The sequence below is a fragment of the Anopheles darlingi genome, chromosome 2, assembly GCF_943734745.1.
Source record: "Anopheles darlingi chromosome 2, idAnoDarlMG_H_01, whole genome shotgun sequence".
NCBI lineage: Eukaryota > Metazoa > Arthropoda > Insecta > Diptera > Culicidae > Anopheles > Anopheles darlingi.
Window position 1 is genome coordinate 70,186,824 of NC_064874.1, and position 19,233 is coordinate 70,206,056.

Here is a 19,233-nt window from a genome sequence, read left to right on the forward strand (position 1 = left end):
CCATACTGACGGTTCGTGCCGGGAGCGTAGAGGTCGGAACGGTTTGGTTAAATCGCATTTGACGGAATAGAACCGGATGATCACGGGTCACGGATCAGTGCGCGCTCGACTGCGCTTGGCCATCGCCAGCAAATCAATCAAACATAGTTCCGTTTGCGCCAAAAAACAAACAACTCCCGCCTCCTTCCTCCTTCTCTGCGGGGCCTCGTTTGCCACAAAGTGTCTTTCACTCGACCTCCCGGATTCCGAGCCGCTCGAAGAAACGAACGACAACGGCGTAGTGGGTGGAATGTTTATGGAGCACCGAACGGCAGCCCGGGTTTTTGCACCACCACCGCACTCCACCGATCCGGCCGCTAATACACTAATGGTCATCAACCAATTCCGTAGTTTCCGCCCGGGATTTCTTCTATCGGCCGTTTGTGGGCTATTATTTCTTTTTTTCCCCCTTTTGCGAAACCGTCACAATCCTTGAGCGCTGACGAAAAGGCCACATAAATCATCCGGCATACCGGCCACACCGCCAGCGCTGCTCGGGGAGCTCCGGTCGCGGAGGTATTGCGGATACGATAAGGCGCGACCTTTAATTGACGCGCAACGACAGCAGCGTGCCGGTGCGCTTGGGAAATGGATGGAGGTGAGATAAATGTTGTTGACGCGACAAGTCGCGATCGAAAAATCATCGTTTTCCATCGAACCGTGGCCGCCACGAAATGTCGCCATTTTGGGGTGCACCGAGAACTGGATGATTTGCAATACTGGCCTCATCCATGTTATTGCGAAAATATGCAAAAATGGGGGAAGGGGCTACAGTATTTTGTTGTATTATATTCACACACTTTTTTTTTATATTTTGCTCTGAATGTCGACATTCAAGAATATCATGTAAACTTTTTGAATCTATCTTTTATCTATCGGTGCAAAAATGAGTGAAAATGCGCGCTTCATACATGGTTCAATAATTCCAGTCAAGTTTTCATAAAAAAAAAGTTGATACTTTTTTTAAATATGTAAAACTTGTTCGGAATTGGAAATTCAACAAAAACTCGACTAGGCTACCTAGATAAACTTATAATCTACGAAAAAAAAATTGATTTGAAACCTTGGACGCAGTTTTTAACTAATCTTTTCCCAAATTGTGACCAAATGTTTTTCAATAGTTTTAACATTTACAATAAAAGCGATCGAAAAATTATCTACAAAATCTTCAAAAATGAGCTTTTTTTCAGCCAGAATTAAATGTAGGTCCTCTTTAAGTTGTGAAGAGTTTGTTTGGATTCTACTTCGTGAATAACAATGTTGATGGAAATATGGAACACATCGAATGATCTTCAATCTCTGTTCAGACAATTTGGCTCCAACGGTTTGAGATCTCAGCCCCCAGCCATAACTCCAAGGAAGAACACCTGGACGCTGTCGAAATCCTAGATCATAACCGATACTGGCACGATACCGCGCTAGAACAATCGCACGAACAATGCAGCGATCCTTCAATGTTCTCGCTCGCGCCGAAGATCCATCAACAAGGAGCGACAGCGATAGTAGCGGGCAGCTGCTGACGATGGCCAAAACCGCCGCCTCCGCCTCTCGGTTAAACGGATGGCAACGAACCATCGCTGATGGTTCATTTTTCTTCCTCATCACTGCCAGCACCTCCTAGCCACCAAGATGCGCCCTGGCGATTAGGGAATCGATCGTACGGCCCAAAGCGTTGAAGCATTGAACTGTAAGCATTACCGGGGGCGACCGGACGATGAGCTTCCGATCGGAGCACTCGAGGGCGGTGCGGATAGGAATCTTTAAATTAATTACGCTTCAAACTCGGCGTAAGGTGCCCCGTAGCATTTATATGTCGATCTTTATCGCACCCAAACCGATCACCTTTTGCGTGCCCAGCTGTCCGGGCAGATATTCTGCCTTGGTTGGTTGATGGTAACCTTGGGCCAAACGCCAGTTCGACGCGGTGCGGCCACTCTCGACACTCGCGTCTTCTATCGTCGTCTAAATATCATTCCGTCGGCCCAGCGGTCGCTGCCGACCGTTCGGTTTGGTTCACATTTGCCCTTCCGCGGATAGAGGGCGTACAGTATAGGTTATTTATGGTGCGGTGGCCGATAGTCTGTGGTGCTGGCGCGAAAGGCGCAAATGTCTTCCCGATCGCTACCGAAAACGTGCGAAGACGCGCTGAAGGTGTTGTTTTTCATCCCCCATTTGGGAGAGTTGTGCAAATTGCGCTGGATGGATCATCGACGGACGGTATGTCATCGCCTGGCGACCACAAATAAACGGTGTGGCGGTACGGTCCCGGTTTCTGGTCCACGGCCTGCCATTTCCAGTGACGTGTGGCTTCGCTGCGGTTATTCACGCCACGCCGAGGAGTGGAGCAGCCCCGTCACGGAAGGAAAAAGGTTGCCACTTTGCACGCTGCACCTTCAAAATGGCAGCCAACCTTTTGCGACTGCCGATCGGGTGATTGATCGCGTATCGCATCCTTACCAAACCTTGGTTTGTCTTTTTGCACTGAATCCTTGCCTCAATGTACCTTTTCGGGGTTTTTACCTTCGGCGGAATCAGAGGCTGGGAAATCGCCGAAGGTTAGTCGAGTTTTGGACAGGGTCATCGTCACAGTTATTGGTCGCTCCCACGCAAGCGACGGAAACGGTCCTCCATCCAGCAGCGGTCACCGCGGTAGGCCACCATCATCGTCGTAGCTAGAGAGCTTCACGAGACACCCAATGAGGTGAAAATGGTTTAGCGAGCGATTAACATTTTTCGCATTCGACCCAAAGTGGCATATCGTCCAAGGAGAAGGGTACGGCTTCTCGAAAATGGTCAATGCGTGAGGAATTTATGGTGGATACCACCGTGACCGTAGAGCACGCTATGCGCGTCCCAGAGCCAGCAGTGTTGGAGGAATTGAAGAGGAACTTGTGCCTAGATTAGTGTGTCTTAAACTGAAGTTTGCCGTTCGTTCTAAGATCGTTTCGAACCAGCTTTCAACATTCGCACTAAACCAAAATCAACAGATTGCTTTTAAGCTAAGCTGTTAATGGGAAGCGGCTCATTCGAATTCTTTCTTCCTCTGACCCATTGTTTGCCGGTGGCGAACGGTTCCATTCGGAACCGTTTCTGATTGTGCTCCAGTTATGCTCTAGCACCGGTAGCACGCACAGCATACCGCACCACACGCACCGCATAACACCACCCATTATCTCTCACGGCATCCTTTTCCTCCTCCCTTGCGGATTGCCTATGCTTTTGGCGCGCAAACCTTAAAACAATTGCCACGCTCGGTGGCTGGGGAATTGGGGAGGTACCCTTCGGATGAAACCATTACGGTTAACCTTGTGCGGCTGCTCTACCGAACCGAAGCGCAGCAGCGCTCGAAGGTATTCACAAAAGGTTTCCCGTTCACCGCACGGCCATTTCGGACGCTGAGTTGTTCCGGTCACCCCATACCGCCCCTCCCCACCCCACAGGAAAGGCTACTACTCCACCCAAAAAGTGTGGCAGTCGTCCGCGGTCGCCGAGTCTGTCGCGCTGACGAGTCTGGGTCTTGCGTGCCGGACCGTTTGTGATTTTGTTTTTGTTGTTTTTTGTTACGTTTGCGGAGAGGAAGTTTTGTTTTACCGCGTGTCATTTAGCACCCCAATTCAAAGTGGTTCGTATCTGGCACACGGGCATTGTGGACCCGGCCTCCGGCTACACGGGCAGCAATGATGGTAAATTCAGTTTTTGGTAGGGTTTGGTCCAAAAACTCCAAAAACGACCCCAAAACCGGGGGGGGGGGGGGGGGGGGCCCGACAACCGGACAGGCTGGGAGCGTGAATGAAAGTGCGACGTAGAGCTGAAGGCGAAGTAAAATCAGCACAGCATAATTTATGCTCCCCGTAGCCGTGATCGAGGCTGGGAAAATAGGAATTCGAAGGCCGTTTGCGATTAACTGGCGCAGGAATGTCAGCCAAGACCGTTTCGAGAGGCTCGCGGGTTCGATCGGCATTGCGTTCCTTTATTGCTGCTTTGCAAAGCTTCCTTCTCCTAATAATTACTATAGTTTCACCATTAATTAAGGTGTCGCTGTGAAAAGTGTTGGTGAAATGTGGATCTCAAAGATATCATTCTCTACGCAGCGATAAATCCAATTCTACAACATTCTAAAACGTCAACATACAATGTAATGACATATCGTTTTAATGTGCCAAGTCGCTATCTAATTTCGGAATGACACCATCTAATACACCATCAATCATCTTAGGAGCGTTTTATCGGATCCATCGTCTCATTACGATGCAATGTATCAATCCATCCAACCGAACCGAACAGAACAGAACCGACCCGAACCAAACAACCCTGCACTAATTAGCGCCAACCCTGCCTCTCCCTTCGATAGTCGTGCTCTAGAAAAGCTACTCCTCCCCCCCCCCCCCCGCATTTCCTCCCTGCCCTGCTGAAAGCCCTGCTCACGTTTGCTCCTTTTACACCGGCCGAGGTCAACCGTCAAGCCAGCAAGAAGCAACGCTTCTATCCGAGTCCCATCTTATTAATTATCGACTTATCCGGCAAAACGGAGCGTTATTCGGAGCGGGGCTCATAATTTCTCGATTAGTCCACGGCATCGAGAACGACGCGAGAACACGCCGCACACCAAACGCGCTGCATCGTTCTGCATCGGCATACCAGCAAACAGCATCACCGCAGCAGAACCAACCATCATTAGGCCGATGGAAATCGTTTAATTAAAATGCAATTTTGCATTTAAACTGTAACAACTAAGCCCAGTTGCCCTCCCTCCTCGCCCCTCGAACTCCCCTTTCGAAGTGTCGCCGAGTCGCAACGCAGGACGAGGTATTTGGCGATGCTGTGAACATGCGACCTCCGTGGAGTGAACGAGCGAGCGAGCAAGTGGCCACCACCACCATCAGGGGGTGCCGGTAGACGTAGCCGGTGATTTAGTTTTGGTTTTGTTGCTTCCGTTCTGTCCCGGTTTACGGTGCTGTCGTGACCAAGCGTGATTGAACGGCCCTTGTCAGCCGAGAAACTCTCGCTACGTACTTGCTCGGTGCGCCGTACTGGACGGTGCAAAATGTTGCTGCTGCCAACAACAACAACAACATCTGAAGGTCTATCGGTTGTTAGCCCCCAAATCGATAAGCGATGGTAACGAACGAACGACAGTCGAAGTCATTACAACCTGTCCTAGCGCCAACAAGCCATCGCTTAGCCCCTTTAAGCGATGGCTTGTTATCTTCCGAAAAATGTGACTCTATACCGATGTCGTCACGTTTCAGCAAAGCAGCGCTTCTCGAGCTCGAACACCCATTCGCCAGGCTGTGCGACCATAGACGACCTAAGCCATTGGTATGCGACCGGCGGCGCTATGCGTTGTGGGACAACACAGTTCAGAGAACTCCTCCGTATGGCGTGGGGTGCAGCGAGAAAGTTAAAGATTATTAAATCGCTCGACCCTGACCAGGGATAATTTAATTCTTGCCGCTCACGTTACGGGCAACGCAGCGTCACGCAGCTCGGACGCGCCAAATCAACGATCAGCAGCGCCGAGGGTACGGCCGGCTAGGGCTAGGTGTCATACAGTCTAGCGCTCCCTACGCGCAAATAACTGGGTCACGAGGAGACGAGATGAGGTGACCTATTCCTGGCGACAGAAAACAAAAAGAAAAAGCCTCGAGCAGAGTCTCCAGCACAGGCTGCCTAGACTGCCCCGGACTCGTAAGCCAGCGGCTACTGGCCACGAAGTAAGCGTCGCGCTTGAACGCGGCACAATCCGCGCAATTTTCGCGCATAATGAAGATAGCACGTGACTGATCATGCAGCCCGGGATCCTGGTGGACCGCTGGCCGGCCGCATTTGCCATTTGCGACCGTGCCGTTGCGGTCGCTCACAAATCATGCACGTCCGATCAGTCCCGCCCGGAGTCGGGTCGCACGCGACTTACGCTCCCCCCCCCCCCACCCCCCCACCCCCCCCCCCCCCCACAGAGGACCGAGAAGTGGACGGAGTGACATTTGGTTGGTTCAAATGATGCCAGGGAATCGAGAAGGGGGAAACGGGGCGATAAGTGGTCCGACGAGGTCCGGTGGACAGCTGCTAGGTGACGGTGATTGAAGTGAAGTGAAGCACTAGTCGCTGGCTGCCACGTGTTAAGTGTTGACGGGGTGACCATATGGATGCACCGTAGTGCGTGCTGCAACGGAAGCTCGGATAATTAGCAGCAACCAGTGGCCAGCAGCATGCAGACGTCAACGGTCGATCGATCGATCGATCGGTCGATCGATCGGTCGGTCGATCGCGATCGGACGGTGATCGCGCACGCGAGCATGTTTTCTTGAATGAAATTAGACGTTTGCGTTTGCCGGTCGGTCATTGGTCGGATCAAGGGGAGCAGTTGGCGAAACGAATCGAAAGCGAAAGAAAACTCGGGTTCGATGCTAATTATCGGGGTGCCGATTTGCCCTACATCACGTGCCTCGCTGTCCGGTCGTTTGCCGCGCCGGTTTTTGCTTTCGTCATATTCCGCTTCACCCTAATCTAGTGTTGCACTCTTGCATCCGTCGGGTGAATACATTACTGAGAGGCTAAAGACTGAGCTCATACCAAACTACTTATTTCGTTCACCGCCACACGCCTATACGGTTCAACAAGTGCGATCGTATACAATGTGTTATCGAGTATTTCTAATTCAAAGGAATTTAAATTAAAGATTAAACTTACTTACTTACGATAAGGTGCTGCAACCGACGAACCTGCCACAAAAGATTCCTCCACCGGTCGCGATAGAGGGCCGTCCTCCTCCATGTCGATAGTAGTGCTATTCAGGCGTCAATGTCGATACCATCGCTGCATCTCGATTTGGGCCTACCATGCCCTCTCTATCCATCCGGAAGGCCTAAGAAGAAAAAACATGGTAAAGATTAAACATACTGGACTGGATTAAGACTGGATACTTAAAAAGGGTTGGTTCAGAGGTAACAAATGGTAGAGAATTTCATCTTCTTGCTAGGGGCGTAGATAGCAGCTCATCAAAAACCGTAGCCTATTGTTGGAGTAGATCTTCGTGGCCTCTTAAACATTAAGAAGCCACATTTTATACCCTCTTTCAATAGGGACGCGGCAACGCAATAAAACCCCATCCTATGATAACCACTATTCAATTACTTATCTACCAGACACTACAGGGAGCAGCAAATAATCTTCGTTTTCGACAGGTTGTAAAACAAGATAGTCTCCCACATATGCCGCAATTGCTTAGTAGTAGAATTAGTGGTTCTAATACTAAAAAACCATAAAAAGTCAATGTCTACGGTAAAAACCCACCGTTAGCACCGCCTCTTACGAAGTGCCTTGCCAACGGAAATTTGAACCGAAGTTCAGCAGCTGGGTTGCTGAATACGCTGAATTACCCTGGAAACCATGGAACTCACGATTTCGTATGCTCACTGTAGGAGTGAGCGCGACGTCCGATGAAACAGCGCTATACAAAAGCGCCATTTGCAGATTTGTGTGTGAGCGCAAACGAGATGGCTGATGAGACGACAATACTTTCGGCCGCGTTCATCGGCGCCATCATAATTCCGCTTGAAACGCGCCGAACTTTGTTCGAATCTGGATGGGACACCGTGATTTGATTTACCTTTTTTGGCACAATTACCGCGATTTCCGACAATAAACGCGCATCAAATGGTCGTACGATAATGGTAGACCTTGTCGCGAATTAATTTGATCTGCTTTTCAGTCAACTTTAGCCGTTTTATCTATTGCACCGCAGCTGTTCGCATTCAATGAAACAGCCACAAGAACATGCATTTTTCCATGTGTCTAGCCTCATTCCTTCGTCAAAAAGGATTGCATGATGTACATTTACAAATCAACAACATTTTACCTGATTATCCGAGTACATTTACCTGCCACAATTTGGCACAAAACGGCGAGGAACAGAGCTGTTTTGTTTAACACAAAAGAGACGGGAATGATGTTCCGTTTCCCTGCACTGTTTTCCACGGCTTTAACGAGGTAGATGATCATCAATGCACAGGCCAGGATATGAAAACGGCGTTAGAAAAGATCCGCCCTGGAAGAGCTAGGCAGTGATGAAAACGCAGCGCGATCTCCGCCCACGACAGCAAGAAAAGACGCGCGCGTTTCTTGCGTGGACGAGAGTTGGGAAAGGGGCGAAGATGTTCGTCTTCACAACATTTGGAAGGGTTAAGAGTGGAGCGGGAAAATGGCTAAAACCAATGAATGTTTTTGCTTGCTTGTGCAGTTGCCCAATCAGAAGAGAACAACAAAACAGCAGCAGAACAATCGGCAACAGCATCCGAAACGCAGAATGCAGAACAAAGGACAACAATCTGCGCAAGATGTACGAACAAAAAAAAAAGTTCTCAGAAGTTCATGCGTTTACGTTTAGTTTCATGGGTTCAAAGTTAGCGCAAACTCGAACATCAGAGCTTTTCTGTGATGTTGGAGTTTGCATTAACTTTTTTTTTCAAATCACTCAATTTGGTTACCCGGGACCCGCATCTGTCGACTCCTTAAACCGTAATGGTATAAACGACGAAGCCCTCTCGCTCGCACAATCCGGAGTATCGCCAAGAGTTCGCTGTTAAAAAGTGCCTTTTTTACACTTTTTAAACTTGTTTCAACAAATTTCGTGGATTTTGTAATAAAAATCAAAGTGATAAAAGCATATGAGCATCATTTGCAACTCCCGCCGCCGTTCCCGGCTGGAAAAGTAGGCCGGAAAAGAGGAAACTCCGTCGTCTAGGTAACGGAAAAAGCCAAACAAAAACCGCCGAAACCGAATTGTTTGGAAATTCCCAGAATCGTTTTACTGATTCGATTTGTTCCTTAATCAACGAATTTCTCGTTTCTAGACCTCGTAGACAACGATTCAAGAGACGGCTGCTGAGAAACCGGAAAGATCCGCCTGCCTCTCGAGAACGCGCGGTCAACGACCTCTTGACCAAGACCCGGCGATGGAGGATCACGATTCGGCCACTTATTCGATCGAATCGGAACCGCCGTCTTCCCGCGGAATCCTACCGTCGGCGGAAGACACCGTTCTACCGGCTTTGCGACGCACGGCAGTACAAATCGTTTCACAACCTCTCTCTCCTCGTCGGCAGGCGTCGAAATCCGCCCAAAAAGCCGGCGGTGATGGTCTCGGAACGATGCAAATCACAAAACTGGTGCTCAAAACACCTCCCGGAAGTCCGAAGCGTCATTCGAAAACACCCGGCATCATTATCCATTCGCTGCAGACCTTCGCCTCACCAGCGTTGCGCACGGGACACGAACACGATCGCACTCCGGATACATCGCAATCCACGGAATCTGCAACATCGAAAGTGCTCGTAGAACACAAAAACTTACCAGCCTCGGTTGAGTCTGCCGTTAGTGAGGCTCCGTATCTCATAATTCCGATCGTTTCTTCGCCGGGAAGGAAGCCTTCGCAAAAGGAGCACGACGATCACCAGATTCTGGAAAGTTCCAAGGAAAACAAAGTTCCAACGCAATGTATTGAAATCACACGACTTGCCGGGCAAGAAAGATCCGACAACAAAGTTCAAGCGACAATTCAAAAGATACGACTGCCAAGCAAGGCAAACGGTTCGGTAGTCGAAATCAAGGCACAAAATGTACCAAAACCTAAGGTTTCCAGTAAGCCAACATCACAGAGTGCCGCGAACGAGAAAATAGTCTACCGTCCAGTAGCAGCCGCTCGTCGCTCGTTGCTAAGAGAAACGCCGAAACCGGCAACCGAAATTCCGATGCTTACTTTACCAACCGCTAACGAAACGATTCAAAGTGCGGTTGTAGAAATCTCCTCAGAAAGCAAACAGATTCCACCGCCACCAGTACTGACCGAATCAATGAAGCCTCCTCGTCCATCAGGAACACAACCGAAACCACCTACCGCGGTTTCGGCAACTCGTCCACCGACAGGAGACTGCGTGAAGAAGAAGGAAAAATCCTACGATCCCGCAAAGGCCCGCGAATTCATACGAGAGCAGCAAGCAAAGCGTCGGCAGGAGAAAAAGGATATACCCGAACAAGGAGCGGGTCCGAAACCTTCGGAAAAAGAACTGATCAAGCAACGGCTTGAAAACTTAAAGCGAAGCACAACCTCTCTGGTGAAGAAAAATGTACAACAAGCACGTTCCCGGTCGGTGTCATGCGCTCCAAAGGACACCAACGAACCTGTCACCGCACATTCCGATAAACCGCAGACTAACGGACGTTCTGGTCCTCCGCCTGCGATACCGAAACAGACCTCGATACGTAAGTTCCCTTCCTCGCCTTCTCTCCAACAGCCAACCAGCGCTGGTGATTCGAAGGAAGTTCATCGAAAATTGGCCCTTAAAACAATCCCAACAACGGCTGCTTCGGTAACAAAGGCTGTAAAAACTTCTTCACTCTCCGACAAATCGGTTGCTGAGAACGTTTTGAAACGACGAGCGACCAGCAGCATCATTTCCAGTGACTCAATCCGCCCTGCCAAGGCAAGACCAAGCTCTGCCCGAACCAGTTCATCTACACTCACATTATTACCGAAACGCCCGGGAACAAGGATCGGCATCATGCGCAAACCGGATCACATGTCGCTTGAAGACGTTCTGAGTCCTGTCCATCAAACCTCTTCCCGACCGAACCAACAAATTACCGTGACGACCCCGAATGCAATGGTCAATGCACAGTTGATTGTGATTAAAGATGATCGAGGAGATGCACAATCACTCACTGCGGCGGAAAAAGAACTTAAACTGGATGTGCCGGATGTTACGCTCATTCCTAGCAACACGGTTAAATTATCTTCGCCACTCCAGGAAGAGAAGGAAGCAAAGAACAACGCTGATAATGTCCTGCAAGATCACAACGAACAGGACCATCATCGTATCAAAAGCATTCCACCATGGTTGAAGCAATCACTGCAGCAACCGGATCCTTATCCATTCATAGTGGCGGTACGGAAGAAGCTCGAAGCAGTACGAAATGTGCATGGAGAGGAAGATAAAAAGGCAACTTATAAGCAGAACGCTGAACAGCTGATGGAGCGAGAAGAAGCAATTAATCCGCGCACAAATGCTTACTTAGATATCATTCACAGTGTGCCCAACATTGCAAAGAAAGAACAACCGCGCAAGATCAACAATGAAGGATCGGCCATCTCAACAAACATTTCCGTCCAAGGTGAATCGAATACATCGTCAGAAATTAGCTCGATCAAGTCCGATGTTGTATTTCCACTGCCACCGCTCCTGAGCAGCACGAAAGTAGAATCCTACTCGGCCAAATTCGATCGTCAGCCAACGTCTACCTCAGAACCCGTAAGTCCGCTTTCGGTGGAGAAAATTTCAGGCCTTAAGATAACAGCCTCTCCGAAACGCTCTGAAATATTACGCGCATCGCAGCGAAAAGAAGCAGAAAGACTCAAAGAAAACATACCACCAGAACTGCCACCATCGAACGAATCGCGAATGCCGGAACATTCCGATCGCTCACAGCGTGAGCTGGACTATCAGCGAATGCTCGATGCGTTCAATCGAAGTCTCACACACGTGATCGAAGTCAATCAGCAGCTTTACTCTGCCCTAAAGAAGCCACCCTCGCCACTGCGATCAGTAGCGGTGCCACAGGAAATACGAAAGATACGTGATGAAATGACACAAACCTCGGCAGCAATGACAATTCGATCTTCGATACCCGGGCAAGGATCTCCTGAAACACCTATCCAAAAAGCATCCAACAGCCTGTCGGTAACACTAGCAGGCACCTCTACAACTGCCTCAAATTACACGGATGATTTCGAGAATCAGAGTCAAACGGGTGTTGGCACACCGACCGAGAAACCAAGCATTCCCGATTCAACCCAAATACATTCTCAGCAACAGATACCGTCAACAGTGACATCTTCATCACTGGCCTCATCTTCATCACCTACGACGAGTTCTTCTTCGTCTTCAGGCTCTCTGGTTGCATCGGATGATGGGCACCCCAGTACAAGCCCCTCAAGCATGTCTACTTCATCGTATACATCGTCGGGAAGCGGTAGTTTCACCGACCGACAGAAATCTAAATCAACAACAGTAAACGGACGGTCAAGCGACTTCGAATCTCACTCCTCGGATCACTCTGATAACAGTCACAACAACACGGCCACCAATATCGTGCCACCAACGGCGGAGGAATATCTTCCTTCATTCGAAGAGAGTCTGCGGCGAAAACAACTTTCCTCTGTAAAGCATCCAACGCCAAGGAACGAAGACAAACGGAACAAAACAAAGGAAAAGTCTTCAGTTCTGGAAAATCCAATTCCACAAAGCCCGAAAACTGCTGCTGAAAAGGCTGACAATGGGGAAGATAGTAGCATCGGTGAAGAAATTCAATCAGTGGACGAAGAAGTCCGTTCATTTAGTTTAAAACTGTCGGAAGAAATTACTGAGCAAAAGCTAAAGGAGCCCGCTGTTCAAGAACCTACATTGACTGCACAACAATCATGTTCTTTGAAGCAAGACTCATGCGATGATGTTACATTCGGGAGTGATCTTCTGGCTACCATCTTTAACCGAACCGACCTAGAAGTTTCCATCATGTCAACAACTATTTCAGAAACCAATCTCAGCTACTCTTCGATCGGATTGGTAAGGATTATCTTGTACAGGTTTTAATTTTTAAGAATACTTATCATAGTTTTTTCACATACCTCTTCTTTTCTTCGCCCGATCGGCTATAGTACGATCAATTGATTCACAGTGAGCGCACTAAGCAAGAACATCTAATATCGCGAGTTCAAGCTAAACAGAAAGCGCTACTAAACCGTGCAAAGGGACAGCTGGCATGGTTGGAACTCCAAAAACAGCGCTTCCGCGAAAAGGGCCAGTTGGAGCACATTTCGGGCATCAAGAAGAAGCAACGAGCCGTTCTGCTGCGCTTGGAGAAGGAACGGTCGGAGTTGAATCGGTAATAATACGTTGAATATTTTTTTATTCATCTCATGCAACTGTATATTTTTGCATCCCAATATTTTAGAACCATAAAATCTTCTGCGGAAAAGACGAATACGAGCGCAGTAAGCCGCACCCCGCTAACAACGAAGAATATGAAAAGCAAACTCAATTCGTACTGCTCAACGTCACCAACAGTTGACCGTGCTTCACTAGCCTTACGATCCTCTTCCGAAAAAGTGCGATCGCAATCGCAGCGTACTCCTCGCACTTCTTCCGGAAGTCCGGCTAATCAGAGGATGATCAGAGGTAGAACCACAGAGACAACGACCACCACCACCACTACCACGAATTCCATACAAGTCGCCATTCGCGCTCATGAGATTGAACCCAACGATCGTCTGGAAGAGTAAGTAAAATCCCGTTGGCAGACGTTTGTACAAGCATAGTTATTGATTGAATCTTTCAGTATTCTGCTCCGCCGCGAGGAAGAGCTACGTAAGCGCAAGGAGCATGTACGGCGGCTAGTCGAATGGCACCATAAGCTGGACCGCGAAGAGGCAGATTTGATGGCGATCGAAGAAAAGCTGCGTGCGTACAGTAACCGCAAGTTGTTGCCAAGCGGGAGTCATCGTCAATCGAACGGTCCGACAATCGAGGAACGAATGCGTAGCATTGAGGCAAGCCTCAAGACGCTGCAAAGCATTCCACATGCGAACACAAGACACACGGTTACGTCTGAGAACGAACCAGACGATGGAAATGATGCTAAACAGGAAGAAGTAGTAGAAATGGTGGGAAAGAAATTGAATCGACTCTGGCATCGGCTAACCGGGGACAAGTCACATCGATACGAACCGGAACATAGTTATCATGTAACGCGATCCATTCTGGAAGAGTTATACGAGAGTGCAAAACGGTTTGTGCTCGATAGGTTCCGCCCACGAGATGGCCAACAAGGCAAGGGCATGCTATTGGAGGAATCAATTGAAAATAATAGCAGTTTGGCAACGGTTCAAGGAGAAAGTACAACTACAACCATTACCAATGCGACCACTGTAGCAAACGAGAACGAAGCCGCCGACTCGCCCGTTCCGACTAATAAATCCACAGCGATTAAAGACGATGCGGAGCAAGATACTGCGGAAGAAGGCAATCAACCCCCTTCTGCTAGCTCACAAGAAACTGATGACACTAGTTCATCGGCGGATTTACAGAAAACAGAATCATTCGACGAGAAACTAACGGAAAAGTTCAAGGATGCAGCCGAAGAGGAACTTCCAGTAGCCGAGGGGAACAAGAGCGATGGATTGCTTTCATCGACAGCGAAGAGCTGGTCACCGGAGAGCCGTAAAAGTACGGCATCCGTAGAATTCCACACGCTAGAAGAGACAGCATATCAGTCTACCGATTTTGGTGGTCAGGATGTGGAACCATTAGGTGTCGAAACGCCGGTACGCAGCGAAAGCTACTCAACAACGTTTGAGGAGCGTTCGATGCTCGAATCAGAGAACTCGCAGATGTTGATTGAGGATATGTCCTTACCGCCGGCACTGCTTAACAATACCGGCTCATTTCTGTTGACCGAAGACGAACAGCCAGATCAGCATCTGAGCGAACGTTCCAGTGTTGCACAGTTCCAGCTACAGGAAAAGTCGGCGCTGGATGATGATGGTACAACGACAGTGGAGAGTGATCATGAGCTGGCACATCCACGCAGCACGAGTGATTGCAGCGACTCCATGATACACTCGCTAGAGGAAGCGACCGGCAGCAGTGGAGAGTGCGCATCGACGGCAACCACTCCGACAACGGTCACACCCACCATGGCTATTGAAGCGATCGACGATGACAATCTGGAACAGGAAACGGTCGATGGAACGGTTGAAGATTGTGAAGCTGTGGAAGAGATCGATATCGGTCAACCACGTTCATCCTTGAACAGCAGCTCGTCTACTTCAGAACTAGAAAAGCGTTTGGTTACGTTGCATGATGAGCTCGAAGAGTTGAGCGAAACGTTCGAAAGAACCCCGTTAATGCGTTCGCCGACGACCCCGCCACCACCGTTACCGGCATCTGTGACACAGGCAGCAGATACGAGCGCAACGAGATCCGACAAGGATGGAAATAACCAACCAGATTCTAGTGAATCTGAATCGCTCTTGGAATCCTCCAAAACTCAAGAGCGTGGTACAGAAATCGACAAAAAGGATACGATCGTGGTGGTTAACAGTGCATCTCTTACTACAAACGATCCGAATCCAGCTAAAATTGAAATTAAGCATGATTCGAAGTCACCACTCAACGATTCCTCCATGCCCGGGTCCGCTTCCGGTGCATATTCGGCTACTCGTAACTATCCTCCCGTTAGTTCATCACTTACCACTGGGGGAAGCTGTGTATCCATCGGCTCAACATCTCCCGGCCCTCCCAGTAACACCACCGTTCGCATGCCAGACATTATTAACGAAGCGGAAGTGTTGCGTCGCCAGCAGCTACAGATTGAGCAGGAAATCAAGGAGCTCCAGCAGCAGGTTGGCTTCTTCCGCGAAATTCCCAACAAACCACCGCCACCGTACATTCCGCCTGCCAACGGCAGTCCACTTGCTCTACTGTTTCCCTCAGAAACTCGCATCGACGAACTGATCAATGAACGGCTCGATGAGCTGTACCGCGATCCTTGGCTCCCAGTGGAACGGCTCCGCTCCGATCATGTGACGAATGTTTACGAGAAGCTAATTCTTGACGTGTGCAACGAGTTGTACGGCGATCTCAGACCACCGGAACCCACCGTATCGTTCCGCACGATCGAGCATGACAAACGGCCACTAGCATTCTACAATCCACCCGATGAGTTGCGCTGTATGAAGGATTATCTGCGACGTAAAGTCAAGCACATTCTTAACGAGGAGCAATTGTCTCTACAACAGCAGCATCAACAGTTGAGCCAGTTTCCGTATCATCAACAGCTGTTCCATCACTTGCAGCAGTCTCATCAACAGCACCCACTGCAACATCAACATCTTCATCATCAACAGCAGCAGCATCATCAGTTGCTTGCCCAGTGTGCTACGGTTCCACTGCAGTACGCAAACGGTGGGTGCGCAAACAAACGGAAGCGAGATCAGGTCGATGAGATCCTGGCCGAAGAAATGCACGAAGACGATGCCCGCTGGACTAACTTTGATCGCGAAGAGATCGAGGTAAAGGATCGCATTACCGGTGAGCTGTTGAAATCGCTGTTGGGCGATGCTATTCGAGATATGGCCGATGCCTATCGGTGCAAGAATCAACCGGACAACAAATGCGTTCCACTGAAGGAAAGTGCCATGTAGGGTAGTAGGAAGCCGTGCGGTGTATTGCATTTACTACACAGTTACTGTTTATCTTTTAATTGTTTGTGATAGAGCCCTTTGTGAATCTTAATTAATGTTTTCATGACTTTTTTCGTTTTTAAGCGCCGTTAATATTTTTACAAATTCGTTTTCAGTTTTTGTTTTGCTATAAGAGCGATACGCACATCGAGCTGCGTAGTATTAGCAACGAAAATCCTCCGAAAAACAGAATTATATGCTCAATTTAACTAGAAAGCACAAGCAACTGCAGAAATTGAACGATTCAACGCAACCGAACTGACTGAGCAGTTAAGGGAAACTGCATAGTAAGAAAGTGAAACAGAATTTAAAGAAGATGACGCCTTTGTACGAATTTCTTATTCGTACACTTAGTTTAGCTGAACACTACATTGGAAATGAACTGAATGTTATAGAATTATTTTAATAGAATCTTTTCTCGAAGACTGGACTGGGTTAGTTACTTAATGCTGGTAATAAAATAAAACGCAACCAAAACCATGGCTCAACAACAGTGTAGTTTTCTCGTTCCTTATTGCGGAGAATCGAACTGAGTGCAATTTCTTTCACAAACACGATGTCAACAGTTTTGAACGTGGATTCATCATTACGCGAATTTTTATTCTGTTGCATGATCATACCATCGTCCGTATGTGTAGACCAAGTCGACAGCGGATGCCCTCATCTATACGATACTTAATGTTGGGGATAGATAATTATGGAGACTTGTCTTTCTATCCTATCGTCATTTCAACTTTAGCACAACTGTAGGTCGACACTATATATTGCAGATCCCATTTTCAGATTGCATAAGCGAAAAAATGTCATAATCAAATAATGAAGCATTTCGACAAAGCTAACAAAAATAATTGGTTAAAATGAAACTTATCCTCTAATACGCGTTAGTCTGCTACGTCGGCAACGGCTGAGGACTCAGCTTGTGGCAAACATTTTTGAAGCGATCTTCTTCCTGTTATGAGTTCATCCAATCGCATCGCCCGTTTGATGCATCGTTGCTATGTCCACCGATTATATTATTTGGGATAAAAAAGGTATCTGTATAATACTTGATGTACAATACAAAATCCATTCAAAAAATATTCGATAGCATAGGTTAACTGCACGTGTTTGTTTCGTGCGCCTACAATGAACCGCTACAGCTGGTTGACGATAAACCTATCGCAATACTTTAACAGAACTCAACACTGTTCCCGAAGCAGTGCATTTTCTTTGTACGAGTGCCTTTGCACTATTGCTTTTTAATCCTCAAACTCGTCCGTCTATCAACCAGACTGTGATGCGATGGTTTCCAGTAGCTTTTCGTTTCTTAGTCAAACACCATTTCAAGCTGTTTCAAATACTTCTATTCCTGTTGCAGCATAGGGAAAAATGCCAAGAAGTGGTAGTTACAGGGTGTTGTCTTAAAAAATTAGAATCGTTTTCAATCTATTGGTCACGTGGCGTATGAGCACTCGTATATGATCCCTCGATCAGAGGTTGCCATCCTGCACTCAGCATCTGAAAAATGCCAGTCGCCTTGGAAACAAGCGGTTCTTCATTCGGTCGCCAAAGAAACGAGAACTCTCTATCAGTTGTTTTAAATGTGGATTTATGAATTATTAAACCTTAATTGTAAATACGATTTTAGGTGCCTCAAAAACGGTTGAAGCTCCGCAGTTGAAATGGCCAGTGGCAACGCCAAAGGAAAGAGTGGTCAAGGGATAAGATAGCAAGTAAACTATTATGACATCCGAAGGTAAGCGTGGGATTGCTGAAAACTATCGAAGGATCGCTTTTTCTGCAAGTGTGGTACGTTGGTAAGTGTGCAGCTACGGTTTCGCCTGTCCATTACTCAATTGCTGGCACCGGATGAACATTAACTCTTGACCGCCTGGCCACCTTGTGCGGCTCCCTCTTTTTTAAGTTGCTTTTGTCGCATTATATCGGCATCTCTGTAACGAATCAGTCACACATAGTTAGTAAGGAACGGGTCAGAGGGAGTGGTCAACATTTAGACAGCACGTCCTCAATCGTATCATGAAATGGTTCTAACTTCCTTGAGAGCCAACGTCCGCTTGAAATGTTTTATCAATCGATACCGATTTCGCGTGATGTTAAACAACGTCGTGATAAGAAACATCGCGATCATTGAGAGAACTTACCGTTGTTTTCGCTGTTCGTGAGTCAGCCCGTCCTCCCGTTGCTTTGGTTTATCACCGTTCTTCTTTTGGTTCTTCAATCGGGCAAGCTCACGCTGGTTTCCACCTAAAATTGTACATGTAGTGTTAAGTTACATTCTCTTACATCCGGTATGTTAGATAAAATTTGGTTTGTTAGAGGTTTTGACTTGTCTTCCACCAATTCTGGACCATTTAAAGCGCAACTATTTATTTCATTGAAAAGACTTGTTGCTCCTTTCTATTTCATATCAATATTTTCGATATATACTCCCAAAAGCACAATACAGTTGCTCGTTGATTGTGGAATAATGTAGGACGCTCTAAGCATCCGGCATACTTCAGATAAGTTGTTCAACAACGTAATCGAAGACGCCGAAGCATCACCATGTTTTGGCTTGTTTCCTCAACATATCTCGGAGCACAAGCGGGACATCGAAGATGCTAGAAACGGCGAAAGACACGGAAATGCAAATAAAGGAGAGGACGAATGATGTAAATCCAACAAAAGATCGAAAGCGACGAAGGCTATTAATAGTGGGGAAACTTTCGAATGAAATATCGTAGGCGTTTATGACCGCGCCTGTCTGTCCTCTGCTTTTTACTGTTTCCAAAATCCGACTTTTAACAATTTCCAAAAACTGGAGGCTCTTGTTAAAAGAAATAGATTCTCCTGGCCCTGTTTTCACTGTCCGGATCTAGACTTTACCCTATTTCAAAGATTCCTAGGATAAGTTAGGG

General features: G+C 47.8%; 2 protein-coding genes across 2 annotated transcripts in view; one reads left to right on the forward strand and one right to left on the reverse strand.

Annotated features, from left to right (window-relative positions):
* Nucleotides 1-8,654: 8,654 nt before the first annotated feature.
* On the forward strand, nt 8,655-16,816 carry LOC125952283 (serine-rich adhesin for platelets-like). Its single transcript, XM_049681670.1, has 5 exons — nt 8,655-8,782; nt 8,892-12,659; nt 12,752-12,978; nt 13,048-13,371; nt 13,432-16,816. Exons 2-5 carry the CDS (start codon nt 8,994-8,996, stop codon nt 16,295-16,297), a joined length of 7,083 nt encoding a protein of 2,360 aa, XP_049537627.1. The 5' UTR covers nt 8,655-8,782; nt 8,892-8,993; the 3' UTR covers nt 16,298-16,816.
* A 1,091-nt stretch (nt 16,817-17,907) lies between these two features.
* LOC125952454 (putative SERF-like protein) overlaps nt 17,908-19,233 on the reverse strand; it is a 1,639-nt gene continuing 313 nt past the window's right edge. The window contains exons 2-3 of the mRNA XM_049681916.1: nt 18,478-18,580; nt 17,908-18,267 (exon numbers count right to left, since the gene is read on the reverse strand). Of these exons, the coding sequence (XP_049537873.1) occupies nt 18,192-18,267; nt 18,478-18,580 (179 nt within the window). The 3' untranslated portion in view covers nt 17,908-18,191. The remainder of the gene's footprint in view (nt 18,268-18,477; nt 18,581-19,233) is intronic.

What these genes read in the sequence shown, in the direction of transcription:
- LOC125952283 (XM_049681670.1), top strand. Translation starts at nt 8,994, where the DNA reads ATGGAGGATCACGATTCGGCCACTTATTCGATCGAATCGGAACCGCCG. An exon ending in GCTACTCTTCGATCGGATTG is followed by an intron (nt 12,660 to 12,751) that starts GTAAGGATTATC and finishes GATCGGCTATAG; the next exon opens with TACGATCAATTGATTCACAG. An exon ending in CCCAACGATCGTCTGGAAGA is followed by an intron (nt 13,372 to 13,431) that starts GTAAGTAAAATC and finishes TGAATCTTTCAG; the next exon opens with TATTCTGCTCCGCCGCGAGG.